Here is an 18,361-nt window from a genome sequence, read left to right on the forward strand (position 1 = left end):
GAGCATGGAGTCCTAATCACTGGACCGCCAGGGAATTCCTCTGTGATTATATTTTAAATTTCTGGACGCTCCTTTTGCTGTTTCACAGTGGTCGGGTCTTCCCTTGCCCTCAAGGACGTTTTTGAAGTTTCTTCCCATGCGTGGTCTCCGTGTCCCTTGAGTTGCCTGCTTTCTGTCTCTCCGCTGTCTTCTCCACGCAGGGGCTTTCTGTAGACGTTGGTGACCTTGGTGTAAGCGGGGGGCCCACAAGCCTGGCTGGGGCCCCTGAGCGTGCATGACGCGTGCTGGCTGCGGTCTCTGCACGGCGATCAGGCTGTGTGGTTTGCTGGGCGGGGGAGGGGTCCCTGCTCTCAGCTGCTGAGTCCTTTCCTACTCATTCTCCACTTTCCAGCCTCCAAAGTTGTGTGGCAGTTTTCTCCTCTTGTCATTATCCTTGTGAGATTTGAACTTAAACAACAACAACAAAACCTCTTGCACTCTCGCTGTAGTGTTGTTTCTTTCAGAAGGGACTGCAAGGATAGATGCGTGTGTTCCTTCTGTTATCATTGCCCAGGAGGCTGTGGGCTTTTCAAAGCTCTGCAGGTGATTCGGACACACAGCCAGTGCTGAGAGCCATGGTGTCGGTCCTGCCTTCCAACTCCGCACTCGTGGTGGTAGGGCTCCTCAGAGGGTGCCCCCTCCCTCCTGTCCATTTTCCTTTAATCCTCTGAGCATCTCTGAGTGGTGTCGAGGTATCGGTGGAGCTCTCTGTTACCTGAGTCGTTGACGGGCACAGTGGTGCTGCCTGCAGGTGGGGGAGAAGACCTCCAAAAATGGAGTCTAACGCTGTCGGACGGAGCGGCCCCACTTTGAGGCAATTGGTTTTCTGCCACTTCTTTACTTCTTTCCCCACGTCGCCTTTTTTCCCATGGCTCCATTTGAACACCTGTTGTTTTGAGCGTTCATCCCTTCACGCCCTGTTCCTAAGAAACATTAGCCTTCCCTGGGGTATTTGTCCCTAAACCTTTCTTCTCATTCCGGAAGGCTGTGACCCCCAGTCCAGGGCCGCCAGGGTACGGATGGGCCTCCCCAGCCCTGCAGCAGTCCGCTCACCAGTCTCTTAACACCCGATGACCCAGAGATTGAAACAGACACCCAGGGATCTGTCCCAGCTGACAGGTGTGTGCTAGTACCAGGAAGGGTCTGCATGCGGTCCCAGGGGAGCAAACCATAGGGTCACCTCCAGGGACCTTTCCCTTCCGGGCTTGGCCGCCTGGGCAGCAGCCGGTGAACAGGGCCTCAGCACTGGGCATTCAGTTGAGCAGCTGAATGTGAGAAGCTCTTGGAGGTACTTGCACCCTGGGATAGAGTTTCTGCAGACCCCATATCACAGCAACGCTGGAGCCCTGCTGCTGACCGCGGGCACAGTCATCCGGGCTGGGGTCCGCTCCCCAGTGGTGAACAGAAGGAGAGATCACGGCCGACCTCACCAGCCCCTGCTCAGGAAGAACGGAACGTAACAGCTGCCCAGGAAACCTGTTTCTGAGTGTTTTTCTTTAGCACATCCCCCTGCAATTAGCAGATGCTGTGTCTTGCTGGATTCAGACCAGATGTGGGGGCCTAGGAGATTGCAGGAGCCGGCGCAGGAATCCCCAGCGGGGAGGTCCTCTGGCTTTGCAGTCGGCCAACTAGAGGAAGAAAGAAGCAGAGGAACTTTGCTCCCATCCAGAGCCCGGCATCTGGTGGCCTCACTCAGCTGGGTCAGCAGTTTTAGCAGTGCAACTCATTCTCCAGGTAAAATCCTATACTTCAGCCAAACGTGTTCCACCAGTACTGGCAGAGCTGCTCCCGTGTACCTGCCCTGGGTGCCTGCCACAGGGGTCCAAGGCAGCTCGCAGAGCGCGGCTCGCAGGCCTCGGGGGAGACCACTGGGCGGCACAGCAGGCCCAGGGCAACCAGAACTGCCATGTCCCAGACTCAGAGCGTGAAAACCTGGTAGGGGAGCCTCGCAGGTCACCTGCTTATCCTCCAGCTGAGGACACAGAGCCCGAGGAGGAGGGGGTCTGCCCCAGGTCACGCGCTGAGTTGAAGGCCAAAGTGTCTGAGAGCCTGCTGGTACTTTAGATACAGGCTGTTAACACCAGTATCCAGGTTTGAAGCTTATGTGAAATGAGAAGGAATAGACCAGAGGCAGCACGAGGATCCCCTACAGGAGAAAACGCGGAAGAACTACAATGACCCGACGGACCTCAGAAAGTGCAGCAAGTCTGGGGCCACGTGCCAGGGACAGCCTGAGGGCTTCCCTACAGCAGCCTCGGGGTGCTCGGTCCAGACCCCACATCCTCAAGGAAAGGCAGAGTTCACCGTGTGTCACAAATGTTAGGTGGATTCAAGGTTCATTAGGACAGAGGGAGCGCACAACTTGGAGGGGAAGGAAGGGGGTCAAGAAAGTGGGACTGGCCACCAGGAGGGGTTAGGGTTTCTCTCCAGAAGGCGTCTTTCGTGGTGTAGTCTGTGCCGCTCTGCAGGCTCTCCGATTCATCCGCCTTGGTGTTCCTGAAACATTCCTGCTGAACTTTATCCAAGGTCACATAAAGTCCATACCAGAAGGATCTGTCTAGATAAACATTACCTTTGGTTGCAAAATTTTCAATTTTTTTTCTTTTCTCCTGGATTTATTCACATTCTCGCTGAGGGAGGGGTGTGTGTGTGTGTGTGTGTTCCTTGGGACAAAGGCTCAGTCTGCTACAAGTCTGGAGAACTCTGGTCTGAGCCCCAGAGCCAAGGGCAGGACCCTCACTTCTCAGCCTTAGTTTTGTCAGTTTTCTCACCCAGGATATGAGGGGGTTGGGCTTAGCCGGTCTCCTGCATCCTTTCCAGCCCCAAATCGGTTTTGGTGAGCCCTTGATTCAGAAAAGCCAGAGCTTTTTAGTAAGAGGCTGTGTTTTCTCTTGAGCTGGAGTTGCTTGTGCTGCCCTCCCTCTCCTCACGTGGGGTTCCTGAGCCTTGCTGCCCCCCGATATGCCAGTTGCATGAGGGTTTCTTGAGCAGAGGCTCTGTGAGACCAGCCACGCTTGGAGCTCTGTGGGCTGTGAAAATGGAAAAGCGTGACGGATTCCGAGTCTGCCCAGCCCCTAGGGGAGTGGGGTGTGGGGGGCACACTGGGGAAGGCCTGGTGGGATGAGCCTGGATGGGGCCCCTTTGGGCTGGGAGATGGGGCAGGGGGTCCTTCAGGAGGCCAGCGAAGCAGGCGGTTTGTGAGCAGGGAGGGTTTTCGCAGCAGTCTTGCAAAGGGGAATCCAGAGGTGGGGTGCAAAGTCCTGTTTGCTTAGAGCCAAAGCCCAGCGCTGTTGGGCCTGGCCAACCGTGAGGCCAGAAAGGGGGTGCTGCTGGGAGAGGGTGCAGGGCTGTGGGGGGTGGGGGTTACCCTGCAGGTAGCAAGGACCATGGCCAACAGTGCAAGACAGTTAGATGCCCAGCGCAGACTATCCTGCAGCCCCAGGTAGGATGGAGACCAGTTCGGAGGCCCCTGAAGCAACTGAGGCCACACACCACGGGGGCCAAGCTTGCAGTCTTACGAAATTGGGTTAGAAAACCAGTGTTAGTGAAAATAGCCGAGGGGGGCTGAACAGCTTCTGGGTTGCACACTTCTGCCTGCCTCAGCTGTCACCAGCGGAGGGCAGGTGACCGGTGACCAGAGCCATCAGCTGTATCTCTCCATTGTCTATGATTACCAGAGTCATTTATCCTATGAGTGTGTGGTCTTTTTTTTTTTTTATTGGAGTATAGTTGATTTACAAATGCTGGGTTAGTTTCTTCTGTACAGCAAAGTGAATCAGTTATACATATACATATATCCACTCTTGTTTAGATTCTCTTCCCATACAGGCCATTGGAGAGCACTGAGTAGAGTTCCCTGGGCTATGCAGTAGGTTCTCATTAGTTATCTATTTTATATATAGCAGTGTGTACATGTCAACCCCACTCTCCCAATTCATCCCCCCCGCCCACCCCTGGCAACCACAAGTTTGTTTTCTACATCTGTGAGTCTCTTTCTGTTTTGTAAATAAGTTCATTTGTATCATCTTTTTAGATTCCACATATAAGTGATATCATATGATATTTGTCTTTCTGTGTCTGACATACTTGACTCAGTATGACAATCTCTAGGTCCATCCATGTTGCTGCAAATGACATTATTTTGTTCTTTTTTTATGGCCGAGTAACATTCCATTGTATATATGTACCACATCTTCTTTATCCATTCCTCTGTCAATGGACATTTAGGTTGCTTCCCATGTCCTGGCTATTATAAATAGTGCTGCAGTGAACACAGGGGTGCATGCATCCTTTCAAATTATGGTTTTATCCAGATACGCCTAGGAGTGGGATTGCTGGGTCATATGGTAGTTCTGCTTTTAGTTTTCTGAGGACCCTCCATACTGTTCTCCATAGTGGCTGCACCAATTTACATTCCCACCAACAGTGCAAGAGGGTTCCCTTTTCTCCATACCCTCTCGCGCATTTATTGTTTGTAGACTTTTTGATGATGGCCATTCTGACCGGTGTGAGGTGATACCTCATTGTCGTTTTGATTTGCATTTCTCTAATAATTAGTGATTTTGAGCATCTTTTCATGTGCTTTTTGGCCATCTGTATGTGTGGTCTTCAGAGTGTGTGGTCTTACCACAACTAACTTAGTGACTGTAGTCCGAATTCTTGGGGGAATATACGAGATGAGAAGCTTGGAGTCAGAGTTAACAAGTACTGTATGTAACTCAAAAACAAGCTTGTCTTGATTCCAGGAAACACGGAACCTGTCACATTTCCAGCTCCTGTTATCTAAACTCAGCTGTATTTTTGCTGCATCTGGCAGCTAAGATGAATCCCTTAACCTGAGAACGGTCACTCTGGGCCCCCAGGCCAGGGCGCACAGCAGCAGAACCTTCGGAGTCCCAGTTTGGGAACAGTCCATCACGTGAAAACTTCACCCCTTAACTTCAACATCATGTCTCGTCAAGATCTCAGTTTATAAATTGTGGAGAGTCTCTCAGTTAATGGGAGAGAGCAATGGTATCTCCTGTAACACTGGTGTCACTTGTTCATAATAACGAGTAACTGAGTGCTTATCTTATAAATTGTGGAGAGTCTCTCAGTTAATGGGAGAGAGCAATGGTATCTCCTGTAACACTGGTGTCACTTGTTCATAATAACGAGTAACTGAGTGCTTATTTTATTGTGAAAACTGCAGGTTCACTTGCATTTGTAGGAAATAATAGAAACCCTGTGTACCTTTTACCCAGTCTCCCCCAGTGATGACATCTTGCAAAACAATAGTACATTGTCACAACCAAGCCTGTCTACTTTTTGTTTTTTAAAAAATTGTGGTAGGGGCTTCCCTGGTGGTGCAGTGGTTAAGAATCCACCTGCCAACGCAGGGGACACGGGTTCAAGCCCTGGTCTGGGAAGATTCCCACATGCCGTGGAGCAACTAAGCCCGTGCACCACAACTACTGAGCCTGCGCTCTAGAGCCTGTGAGCCACAACTACTGAGCCCGCATGCCACAACTACTGAGCCCGCATGCCACAACTACTGAGCCCGCGCACCTAGAGCCCGTGCTCCACAGTAAGAGAAGCCACCACAGTGAGAAGCCCGCACACCACAACAGAGTAGTCCCCGCTTGCGGCAACTAGAGAAAGTCCAGCACAGCAACGAAGACCCAGTGCAGCCAAAAATAAAAAAGTAAATAAATTTATTTAAAAGAAAAAAAAATTGTGGTAAAATACACATAAAATTTACCATCATTGGCATTCAGTGCATTCACAACGTTGTGCAACTTTTATCACTGTGTGATTGCAGAGCAGTTTCATCATCCCAGAAGGAAGCCCTGCACCCAGTAGCAGTCCCTCTCCGTTCTTCCCACCCCCCAACCCCTGGCAACCACTAATCTGCCTCCTCTCTGTATGGATTTTTCTCTCCTGGATGTTTCATATAAGTGGAGTCATACAATATGTGGCCTTTTGTGATTGGCTTTGTTCACTGAGCATCATTTTTTAAAAAAATATTTATTTATTTATTGGCTGCATCAGGTCTTAGTTGCGGCACGTGGAATCTTTCGTTGGCTCTCTAGTTGAGAGGCGTGGGCTTAGTTGCCTCATGGCATGTGGGATCTTAGTTCCCCAACCGGGGATTGAACCGGCGTCCCCTGTATTGCAAGACATTCTTAACCACTAGACCACCAGGGAAGCCCTGAGCACCTGTTTTTGAGGTTCATCCATGTTGTATCAGTATCAGTACTTCATTCGCTTTTTTTTTTTTTTTTTTTTTTTTTTTTTTGCGGTACGCGGGCCTCTCACTGCTGTGGCCTCTCCCGTTGTGGAGCACAGGCTCCGGACGCGCAGGCTCAGCGGCCATGGCTCACGGGCCCAGCCGCTCTGTGGCATGTGGGATCTTCCCGGACCAGGGCACGAACCCGTGTCCCCTGCATCGGCAGGCGGACACTCAACCACTGCGCCACCAGGGAAGCCCTCTTCATTCCTTTTTATTGCTGAATGCTATTACATTGTATGGATAGACCACATTTTGTTTACCCACTCATCAGTTGGTGGACACGTGGGTTGTTCCCACTTTTTGGCTGTTGTTAAGAGTGTTGTCATGAACATTCGTGTAGCTTCTGTTTGAACATCTGTTCCAATTCCTTAGGTATATATCTAGGAGTGGAATTTCTGGGTCGTATGGTAATTCTGTGTTTAACCTTGGAGGAACTGCCGCACTGTTTTCCACAGCAGCTGCACCATTTGACATCCCCAGCAGCATATATGAGAATTCCTGTTTCTCCATATCCTTACCAATACTTGTTTTCCATTTTCTTTTTTTAGCCATCCTAGTGGGTGTGAAATGATGCCTCGCTGTGGTTTTCATTTATATTTCCCTAATGACTAATGACGTTGAACATCTTTCCATCTGTTTGTTGGCCATGTGTACGTCTTCAGAGAAATGTCCATTCAAGTCCTTTGACCTTTTTAAAGTTCAGTTGTCCTTTTGTTATTGGATTTTATTTTATTTTTGTTGTTGGATTTTTTTTTTTTTTTTTTTTTTTTTTTTGCGGTACGCGGGCCTCTCACTGCTGTGGCCTCTCCCGTTGCAGAGCACAGGCTCTGGACACGCAGGCTCAGCGGCCATGGCTCACGGGCCCAGCCACTCTGCGGCATGTGGGATCTTCCAGGACCGGGGCGCAAACCCGTGTCCCCTGCATCGGCAGGCAGACTCTCAACCACTGCGCCACCAGGGAAGCCCTGTTGTTGGATTTTTAAAGAGTTTTTAATTCTGGATACTAGACCTTTATCAGATATATGATTTGGAGATATTTTCTCCTATTCTATGGGTTTTTTCACTTTCTTTATGGTGTCCTTTGATGTACAAAAGTTTTTAATTTTGATGAGGTCCAATTTATCTTTTTTGTTATTGGTGCCATATCTAAGAAACCATTGCCAGATTTAGCTCTTACATTTATTTATTATTTATTTATTTATTTATTGGCTGTGTTTTTGTTTTTCGTTGCTGCGCGTGGGCTTTCTCTAGTTGTGGCGAGTGGGAGCTATTCTTTGTTGCGGTGCGCGGGCTTCTCATTGTGGTGGCTTCTCTTGTTGCAGAGCATGGGCTCTAGGCACTTGGGCTTCAGTAGTTGTGGCATGTGGGCTCAGTAGTTGTGGCTTGTGGTCTCTAGAGCGCAGGCTCAGTAGTCGTGGCTCGTGGGCTTAGTTGCTCTGCGGCATGTGGATCTTCCCGGACCAGGGCTTGAACCCATGTCCCCTGCGTTGGCAGGCAGATTCTTAACCACCGTGCCACCAGGGAAGCCCTTATATTTATTTTTGATCCATTTCAAGTTAATTTTATATACCATGTGAGTTAAGGGTCCAGCCTCATTCCCTTATGTGTGTGCTGTCCAGTTTTCCTAGCACCATTTGTTGAAGACTACTCTTTTCTCATTGAATGATCTTGGCAACCTTGTCTAAAATTACTTGGCTGTATAGATTTCTTTCTGAACTCTCAATTCTGTTCCACTGATTTATATGTCTATCTTTATGTCAGCATCACACTGTTTGATTACTGTAGCTTTATAATAGTTCTGAAATCAGAACAGTCTTCCAACTGTGTTTTTTATTTCAGGATTGTTTTGGCTGTTCGGGGTCCCTTGTAATTCCATACGAAGTTTAGGATCAGCTCTTCCATTTCTGTAAGAATACCAACTGGGATTTTGGTAGGGATTTCATTGAAATCTGTAGATCGCTTTGGGTAGTATTGCCTTGTCTACTTCACAGTGTAGAGCACCGTCTTACAGAAGGTAGCGCACAGAAGGAGGGCTTGTTTAGTCACTTCTGGGCTCCAGCCCCGAAGTCTGATGTGGAAGGTCTGGCCCCAAGCCCAGGAATGTGCCAGTTTAACAAGGGCCCCCACGAGTCCCAGGGACTCCAGCGTTTGAGAACCACTCTGGCCTTACCCACCTTCCCTAGGGAGGGGGTCTGGGGTTCAGCAAGAGCGAGTTTCCTAGTTTGAAAATGGCCAGTTCGTGGGCAGGAGCAGTCTTCACAGCTACTTCCTGTTCAGCCCCCTCTTGGCATTTTGGCCTTGCTTGACCTCTGGGAATAAGGTCATTGGAAGGTGTTCCAGTTGACTTTTGTGAAGCAGCATTTCTTGGGCCGAGTTCAGGAGCTCTCGGGGTGACATTTATGGAATCTCCCTGTCTTTTCCATACTGCCTTTTCTCCCAGAGGCCAGGGTGGTGTGCCTGTCTGACCTGCACTGAGTCCTCGATTCGGCTGGGAGGTCCTCTTGTTCATTGCGTCTTGTTTCTTGCCATCAGACCTCGGATACATTTCCAAACCTCTCTCTGTCTGAGCACCTCTGATCTCAGAGCCCTGGGGCCCAGCAGACCTTGCTGGGACCTTGCAGGTGGTGCCCGGCCCTGCCCTGCCCGCTCCAGACTCGGCCCTCCAGGCCGCGCTCCCTCCTGTGCATACGCTCTTGCCCCCGGCACACGCCTCCCTGCCCTTTTCTCCTGGTTCCTTCCTGATCATCCTTCAGTCTCACCTCGCCGACAGCTCCTAGGGCAGCTCTGCCTGACCGCCTGTCTGACCCCAGGTACGTGCTCTCAGAGCACCACGTTCTTCACCGCTGTAGCTCCCCTTACCTGTGGCAGCCTTACACGTCCTCTTGTGACTGTTTGATTAACAACGTGTCTCTCACCAGACTTGAAAATCCAGGAGTCAAGAAGATTGATCCCCAGCACCCAGCACAGTGCCTGGCACGGGGCAGGTGCTCAGCCAAACACCTGCTGGGTGGTTGGGGTTGGTGGGAGGTCGGTGGAGGCACGAATGGGCGGGTGCGGTGATGGGTAGGCGGGGTGAGCAGTGACAGGTAGGTAGATGATGGCTGAGTGGCTGGCTGGCTGGCTGGCGGGGAAGCACCAGTCAGTGAGTTTCCAGAACCTCCTTCCTCTCCACTTTATCAGACAAACACTCCTTGGGACCTGTTGTTTGACTGTCCTTCAGGACACACAGGTGACTGAGACACCTGGAAAAGACACAGAACATCGCCAGGGCTGGGACCCAGTGTCCCAGAGGATGGTGGCAGCGTGTGGGGCTGGCGGGGGCGCCTGACAACTCTTCTGTGCCGCCTCTCCCCTCCCGGGACAAGACCTTCTCTGAGGAAGAAGTCCTCTGCTCCTCTCCCCACCTCCCACCCCCAGCGACCCCAGGACTTCACCGGCCCCTCCTCCCCTCCTGGAACCTTAACAGCCCGCCTCCCTGCGTCCCTCGCTCTCCCATGAGCTGACTTGTTCAGGTAGGGCCCCAGCAGCCTTGTTCTGCCCGGTGGCCTCTTCTCTTAACCCTTTGCAGTCTGGTTCAACGGCCCCGGCTGTGCCCTCCACCGCCCCTCTGCAGGCTTCCAAGGGCTGCTAATGGGCTCCTGACCTCTGAGTAACACTTGCTACCACTGCCCAGCCCTTCCCGCTGCTTCTTTATTATCCTATTAGTTAAAGTGTTTTCAAAGAGCCCCGCCCCCACCTGCCCACCACCACTGGACGCCAGAGTGACCAGTGGGGCATCTCAAATACCGAGGCCTGGGCCCTCAGGGTGGTTGGCGTGAGCAGCCCGTGCTGAGAATCAGAGTGGGGACAGCGTCTCCTGGGTCCTGCCCAGCGCCCCCAGCCGAGCTGTCTCTCGCCTGGATTATTCCACCGGCTTCCAACACGGGACTCTGCTCCTTCCAGCTTCCCTGAGGGCGGTCCTCGCAGCAGCGGTGTCCGCTCACATCACTCCTCTCTCCACACCTCCCTTAGCACGGAATCTGCTGCCTTCTCGCCTCCCCCTCCTCACTCACCGGCCTCCAGGCTGGCGTGCCCCTGCTGGGGCGGCAGGGTCAAGGACCCCCACCCCCACCCCATTGCCGTGGTGTTCCCCTGGCCCCTCTCTCCCCGTTACATGACGCAGCCCTGGTGTGTTTGCCTGGCCCACCCCCAGTGAAATGGAGGCTCTGTGAGGACAGAGGCGCGTGGTTTGTCTTCAGGGGAGGTTTCCCCGGCACCCAGCATCTGAGGTACTCAGCGTTTGCTGAGCAAATGACCGCGTGGCTTCACGGGAAGGTGTGTGTCCAGGAAGCAGCCGATCCGAGAGCTGCGGGGGTTCCGCAGAACCCAGCCTGGGAAATGGTGCAGAATGACACCCCTCGTAGGATGTGTCCATACGGGTGCCTTGCTCATCCTCGTAATGTGCAGTCAGCAGCGTCCCTGCTTGTATTCCAGCTGCTAATGCTCTCCTGTCCTTTGAGAACTGGCTTATGTCCTTGCCCCTCACGCTGCCTCCCCTGGGAGTGGGGGGCAGCGGCTGCCGCTCATGCCCTGAAAGCCCGCCTAGCTGTACACTTAGGGTTTGTGTTGTTTTTTAAAGGTGTGTGACCCTTCAGTAAAAAGCTATCTTTTTATTGGATGAGAACAAGTGAAGGGCTGGGCTCAGGCACCATCTCAGAGGGAAGCAGGGAGCCTCGTGTCCATGCCCCCCTCAGCCCGGGCAGGTGTAGCTCCCCCGGCCAGGAGCTGTGTGGGGTTGTGCAGGGTGGGTTGCAGCCTGCCCTGTGCACGAGGGCGTGGGGGGGGAGGGTAGGCCGGCCGAGGCCCCGAGGAGGCAGGGGCGTCACGCCGAGGAGTTCCCGCTGTACTCTGGGCAGTCGGGAGACGTGGCAGCGAGGCAGGCGGGCAGGCAGGAGGGGTCCCACAGTGTCTGGGCAGCCTGGTGACTGGCGGGTGGCAGGCAGGACCGTGCCCAAACCGGGCAGTGGGGCCGGGGGGCCGAGGGGGTCCAGGTTCAGAGCTGTCCAGGAGATGACGGGCGCCCAAGGAGGGAGAGGAGAGAGAAGGGGCACCGACCCGCCCTGGCCGCCCAGTGGCGGTTCTCCTCCCGACCCTCCTCTTCCTCCGAGGGCTTCTCCCCGCCCGCCGGCTCTTCCCTGCCTCCGCATCACAGTGTCTTCTCTGTCTTCCCACTGCACCACTGCCCGGAAACTTCGTGGCTTCGAGCAGCGCTTTGCTACTCATACCTCTCAGGACTCTGGGGCTGGGATGCGGGCGGAGTCCAGCATGGACGGCTCCTCCCTGCTTCACCACGGCCGGGCCTCTGGGCCTCGCACACCCCTCTCCCCTCCGCGGGGCCTCCGCACCGCAGACTTCTCCATGCCGGCTGAGCTCTGAGAGGAGAAGGTGACGCTGCCTGCTTCTCGAGACCAGGCTCGGCCCTGCCAGCGGGATGCTTCCGCCATGTTGTTTTGGTCAAAGAAGTGAGAGGCCGGATTCCAGGGGAGGGGCACAGACCCCCGTCTCCGTAGAGCGGAAGTCACAGCCGCACCAGCCATGGGAAAGCAGAGAGCGCTTCAGTACCTATGTTCTTGCCTGAAAAGCATTTAGCATGCTCCTCAGCTCAGAGCGCCCATGAGTTCTGATCGCATCTCCCACAGGCACACAGGGCGTGTCAGCCGCGTCTGTGCCCAGCGTGGAGTGCCGATCGATCGCAGGGCCGTCCATCCGCTCCCCGCAGCCCCTCATCCTCTCTGGAGCGGTGTAGGGGGGGTGGTGCCGGGCCTAGGGCACCCATCCCCGCACGCGAGGCCGAGTGGGCTCACTGGCCGCCTCGCCTGCCGGTTCCTGTTTCCTGCGAAGCTCGTGGCAGCTGTGCGCAGTCGGCCTGGCTCTCGGCCTGGCCCTGTCTGTATGCCAAGCAGAGCAGAAGAGGGGGGCTCGGGGGCATGAGTGGGGAGACCCATGTCCACAGACACCCACCTCGACCCCTCCCCAGGCTGCCCAGCCACCCTTGATCGAGCTCCCGGGCCGGTCCACACACCTTCTCCCCACAGACCCTCTGTCCCAACGCTCTCAATGGCAACTGCATTTTTTGGTGTCTTTTACCTTTATAACTTACAAAATTTAACTTTTCATTTTGAAAAACTTCAGATCAACGGAAAACTTGCAGATTTCAGTAACTCCCATAGCCTCAGGTCCGCCCAGAGTCACCCACTGCCAACACCGGGTCACGTTTGCCTTCTCTCCGAGCATGAAGCTGTGAACAGGGGCTTGTGAGGACCCTCAGGCCAGGCCCCTGGCCACCTCCCCTTCCCCCGTGGCACCTGCCGTCTGTCGCTGCCCGTTAACGCAGCCCGCCCCTCCTGGCCCGGCATCCCGCAGGTCTCCCCATGTCCTTTCCTTCTCCTGTCCTGTCTCCAGAGGACGGACACCGCCCTGCCCATCTTTGTTCCCCAGGACATGCAGCACTGAAGAGTTGGGGCTCCCTGCTTGGTGGGAGGTCCCTCAGACTGGGTCTTCGGGGCGTTTCTATCCCTGTGAGGCTGCGCTCTGGGGACAGGCCTGGTCCCCCCACCCCCTTGCCCGCCGCTCCTGCCGCGCCGGGCTGCCCTGGGCGGTGCGGGAACTGCCCTCCCCAATCATGTGCGCCCACCTCCTTCCCTGAGGAAAGGCCCTTCCTGCTTCCAGCCCGCCGGGGTCGCCCTGGTCAGCGTCCACTCCAGCCCCAGCGACCAGATGCTGTGGGCCCTGGACAGCAGGTGGAACGTGCACGTCCGAGTTGGGATCACCGAGGAGATGCCGGTGGGGACCGACTGGGAGCACGTGCCAGGTAGAGGCGCTGGGTGGGCGTGGCCACTGCGGCCACGCTGGGGCCTGCTTTGCTGCCGAGGCTCTGCTGAGGCAGGAGACAGCAAGCGTCTGCCTCAGTGTTCCCCAGTGTGGGCACCCCGCAAGCAGAGCGCCAGCCCCGTGTCCTTGGGGTTCCTTGTCGGATGACCGTTTCCGGACCGCCCGGGCTCTGGTCCTCGGGTCTTGGGCTCTTGCAGCCTTGCCGGCCCTGCAGACAGGGCGTCCTTTCCCTGGGCTCCCACTCGGTGCCCAGCCAGGGGGAGAGCAGGCTTGCGGGGAGGGTCGGTCCGTCCCTTCCGCGGCCGGGGCTGAGGGCAGACAGATGCTCCGTTTGCCTGCAGGGTTGCAGGCCTGCCAGCTGGCCCTGAGTGCCAGGACCGTGTGGGCCCGCTGCCCCAACGGGGATCTCGCCCGACGGTACGGCGTCACCGACAGAAACCCTGCCGGAGACTACTGGAAGAAGATTCCCGGGCACGTGACGTGTTTCACAGGCAGGTGCCGGGGCGCCGGGGCTCCCGTGGATGGCGTCGGTGGGGCTCTGGCGGGGGGCTGGGGCGGTGCTGCTCCCACGGGGCTGGTTCACCCACACGGGAACCCATCCCAGGGTCACACCTGCCGGGGGCCACGCAGCACCCGGACTCTGCCAGGGTCTCGTGGGAAGAGGACGGGGCGCCGGGCTGCCCCCTTGAAGGCCGGGGAAGCCGAGGTGCCGGTCGGGGGGTGCCCGGGGCCCCACCGCTAGGCAGCGCATGTGCAGACGTGGAGCCGGGCTGGGGAGTAACGGGCGTGCGGCTGGCTCTTGTCCCTGCAGTGACCTCGTCAGACGAGCTGTGGGCAGTGGGCCCCGCCGGCTCCCTCCTGCAGCGGCTGACTAGGACTTTCAGCCACTCCCACGGCACCCCGAGCAGCCAGGCCACCGCCCCCCACCCCGAGGACCTGGACGACGAGTGGGAGGTCATCTGAAGGAGCTCTCGGCGGGGAGGCCACCGAGACCCGTGTGGCGGACACGGGCGGCTTTGAGTCACTTGCCCTTGGATGTGCCTCGCCCTCTCTTGTCAGGCACGTCTAGCCAGGTGGGACGCTCCGCTCTTGCTTTCCTCCGTATTTGTTTCCATCTCATTCCAAAACCCACAGCCTTGGCCGAGAGGTCTGGAGCCGTTGCTGTAGCAGCAGTGCCTCTGAACTCCCGCTGAGGCCGTCCCCGAGTGGGACGGTGGCTGCTTCAGTTGCATGCACTGTGGTTACCGCCGTCTGCTGTGGTCACCTTCCCATCACTGACCGCTCCCGGGCCCGTGGAGCCCAAGGTCAGTGCCATCCATCCGCCGAATGTGTTCCTGGGATGGCTTCGTCTCCACCACAGGGTCCCCCCACCTCCTCTCTGAGACGCAGGTCCCAGCGCCCATTCCCTGCTGGCCACACCAGATGGGAAGCCAGCTGTGCCAGGACGAGGACACACGCATAGCGACATGCACACGCCACACACACCCTCCCTGCCCGCTCCCAGGGGGCCGGGCTCGCCTCCAGCAGAACAGTAAAGGCCCAGGGGTGACCCGGAATACGGAAGTGTGCGTGTGCATCCGAGGCAGGTGTGGTGGGACGTGGGAACCGTAGCCATGTTAGTGACACAGGAATGTCTTAGGGTGACACTCAGCCCTGCTGCTGGTGACGTCGCGAAAACCAGAAGCACCTTCAGAGGACGAATCTACTAATTCTTGCCTTTTTTGTTTGTTGTATTACAAACCTACTTGAGATACCTCACTTGAAACCAGATCTTACAAATTGAGACGAGAACTGTACTTTCTGAAACCGGGGGAGGGCCTGATTCCTTCCCCTGGTTTATCCTGAGCCTGCACTGTTCTTAGCCGCAGCTCCAGAGGACGGACACTGCCCTGCGTGTCCTCGATGTGTGGGGCAGCCACGGGACCTGCCTGCTGGCCGCGAGGGGCAGCCAGACATTGTCAGCGGGCACCTGGGTGGGTGCCCGGCGAGGTTGAAACTGGGGCCTGCTGTGGCCACGTCAGACTTCAGTCCATGGGCTCGGCCTGCAGTGCCTACCCTTGTCGCTGGCATCTGAGCTGTAGGACTCTGCAGCCCGGCCAGGCATCCGCCCTGAGCCCACCACCCCTCCCTCTTGGAGGCAGCCCCGTGGAAGGACTGCAGCCTGGCTGCTTTTTTTAGCCTGCCCTTGGCCCGGGGCCCAGCTACTCAATGCCTGTTTTCTACTAAGCAGGTGTGTCCGGGAGCCCCCAGGCCACAGGTGAAGAGCGATAAGATTTGTTCTCTGACAGGACCCAGCTAGCCGTGAGGATGGAGGTTTTCCAGGTCTAAATGCGGACAAGATGCTGAAATCGCAGACCTTACTTACTACTTCACTTTTATAGAATGCGTTTTTTCAGAAGTCTGGTGACAGCAGAGGGAGCACAGGCGGCTGAGGCTCCTCTTCTGCATATGTTGTGCCTTTTGCCGGGCTCCTCAGATGGCAGAGCTCTCCTGAACCCACGGGACTTTAGTGCAATTAACCCAGTCTAGTTAGTTTGATACTTTTAAACTACTTGTAGCCTCAGTGCTTTGTACAGTTTTCTTTTTTTTTTTTTTTTGTTTTTAAGTCGTGCTTTGAGCCAGTGCAATAAACTAGACTTTTCCGAGCCTAGTCGAGTCTGATGTCTGAGTGGTGAGAAGGTGCCCTGAGTGGGCACTCAGGAAGGCTGTTCCCACTGGTGCTGCGAAGAATCTGCTGCTGGTGTTGCCAGCCCAGCCCCACGGCCAGGAGGGTGTGGGCAGACGTCATTTCGTGACCATCTTGCCCGGGGGCTGTCCTGGGGGAGTGCCACTGCAGAGGTGGCCCCGGGGAGGACACCATACCGTGAGGCAGAGCACAGGGCCGCTGTGGGCAGGCTCTGGGGGCTCGAGACCCTGGGCCTGAGTCTTCATCCAGGACACAAAACCAGACACCAGAAGTGCCCTAGTGGAAACCAGCACATGGAAAAAAGATCCCGTTCACGACAGCAGCGGGATGCATCACGTGCCGGGAAACAGCCTGAACAAGAAATGTCAGACTCGGTCGAGAGCTGGCCAAGCTCTACTGAAGACTTCCAAGGGAGCCCGGATTGGGAAGGCAGTTGACATTCCTGATGGAAGACCACAGCCATTGTGCAAAGAAAGACACCAGTCCTTTCCAAATACATTTATGGCTTTCACTCAATTTGTCAAAATTCCCACTGGGATTTTCTTTGTTGGGGGTAGGCAGGGAAGAATCCATAAAATAATGTTCATACCCACAAACTCCCCCCCGCCCTTGACTGTGCCAGATATGCTGTGAGGGTCTCACGTGTGCAGCTTCACGTCCTCAGCAGGGCCCTGAGAGGTCAATACCATTAGCCCCAGTGAGACTCAGAGAGGCGAAGTAACTTGCTTAAGTCAGCACAAGGAGCGCTGGGATTGGAGCCCAGCTCGGTGGGACTCCAGACCTGCGCTGTCTGACGCCACCTCACTGTCTCGAGAAGAAGAAACAGATGAGGATTGCCAGGAGAGATGACAGGGGCCAGCAAATGAAGTGGGATGTGGATGGAAGGGCCAGTGACGTTGGGCAGCCCAGCGAGGTCCACGGGGAGTTAACAAGGTGAAGGCGGCACGCAGGTGAGAGGACGGGACAGTGACTTCACATGCGGCCCGCTACTTAACCATTCAGACAAACGTTAAGTGGATTAAAGAGTCTTAAAACTAGGGGGCAAAAAACTATCTGATTTCTGGATGGCAAGCACGTTCTAAACTCAAAAGTAGTGGGAAAAGTCAGAGGAAAATACTACATAGATTTAATTTCTTCAAAATATAAAGATGCTGTGAATTAAAAACCCCGCATAAAACTAGAAAGGGAAATAGTTGCAACAAGTCGGAGGAACACCGAAGACACACGTATGGACAAAGGAGATGAAAGGGCACTGCTTAGTGCACACCCAGGGCAGGCGTGCACATGGAGCAAGCGGGGAGCCCCCGTTGGCACGGCCCTTCTGGGAAAGCCACTGGGTCCAGCAGCAGCCTTAAAACCCTCAAGTCCCAGAACTACTCCTTCTGGAAGCCTGTCCTCAAGAACAAATCCTAAGCCAGGGTTAAACGTACAGCGCAGCATCGTTTGTAATTGTGAAACACTAAAAACAACTGACATTCGGGAGCATTCCTCTCATGAAACAATATGCAGATGTTAGAAAGCACGTGTCTTCCCGGGGGATGTACGTTCTGAGCAGTCTGTCATGCAGTTTCATCATAGCAACGTTAAGTCTCTTGGGCGTGATAATGACCACGTGAGTTTGTAGGAGATCATACATACAGGGAGAGGTAGATAATGCCAGTGGACACGTTGTACTCTTCTAACTTATGGTGGGTTTGAAATCTTTTTCATAATTCCAGGGCGCAGAGGAGGGGCAGAAAGACACTACACAAGCAGCTGGTCACGGTGGTCACCTGTAGTGTGTACCTTTTTGTATCTTGAATTTGAGCCATGTAAATGTGTTATTTATTCCAAAAATAAATAAAATTCACATTTTAAAGACTCAGTTCTCTCTAACATCAACTCTATCGTATCAGCGCTAGCTGAATCAAATACCACAAAGTAAAACACCAAAGACTTCTCAAAAATCGTATTTACACAATGTTTTACAGTATACGGAAATGCTTACTCTACAGTAAGTTTTTAAATACTAGATTTGATCTGATGTCATGTGAAAAAGTATGCATAGAAAAAAATTTGAACGTATGTATATATGTGCATAGAGAAAAACAGAAGAAAATACACCAAATGCTAGTAGCAGTGGTTGTCTGGGTGGTGGGATGCCGCCAGGCAGGCGGGCAGCCTCTTTACCTGGGAGCTGCATGGAGAGGCCCCTGGCACATCCTGCCCTGGATTTCTCTGCACAATCCGAGCGTTCTACCATGAGCATGCATTCTATCAGCAGAAATTCTTTATAAAAGTCACTGAAGATGTGGGAATTCCCTGGCGGTCCAGCGGTTAGGACTCCTCGCTTTCGCTGCCTGGGCCCCGGATTCAGTCCCTGGGCGGGGAACTAAGATCCCGCAAGCCGCACGGTGTGGCTTAAAAAAAAAAAAAAATCACTGAGGGGCTTCCCTGGGGGCACAGGGGTTGAGAGTCCGCCTGCCGATGCAGGGGACGGGGGTTCGTGCCCCGGT

General features: G+C 54.7%; 1 protein-coding gene across 1 annotated transcript in view; it reads left to right on the forward strand.

The window, feature by feature from the left end:
* TECPR2 (tectonin beta-propeller repeat containing 2) overlaps positions 1 to 17,730 on the forward strand; it is a 106,037-nt gene extending 88,307 nt beyond the window's left edge. The window contains exons 18-20 of the mRNA XM_024759434.1: positions 13,019 to 13,160; positions 13,522 to 13,671; positions 13,992 to 17,730. Of these exons, the coding sequence (XP_024615202.1) occupies positions 13,019 to 13,160; positions 13,522 to 13,671; positions 13,992 to 14,143 (444 nt within the window). The 3' untranslated portion in view covers positions 14,144 to 17,730. The remainder of the gene's footprint in view (positions 1 to 13,018; positions 13,161 to 13,521; positions 13,672 to 13,991) is intronic.
* Positions 17,731 to 18,361: the final 631 nt, after the last annotated feature.

Source organism: Neophocaena asiaeorientalis, unplaced genomic scaffold, assembly GCF_003031525.2.
Source record: "Neophocaena asiaeorientalis asiaeorientalis breed wild unplaced genomic scaffold, Neophocaena_asiaeorientalis_V1.1 scaffold476, whole genome shotgun sequence".
In the NCBI taxonomy this organism is placed as follows: Eukaryota; Metazoa; Chordata; class Mammalia; order Artiodactyla; family Phocoenidae; genus Neophocaena; species Neophocaena asiaeorientalis.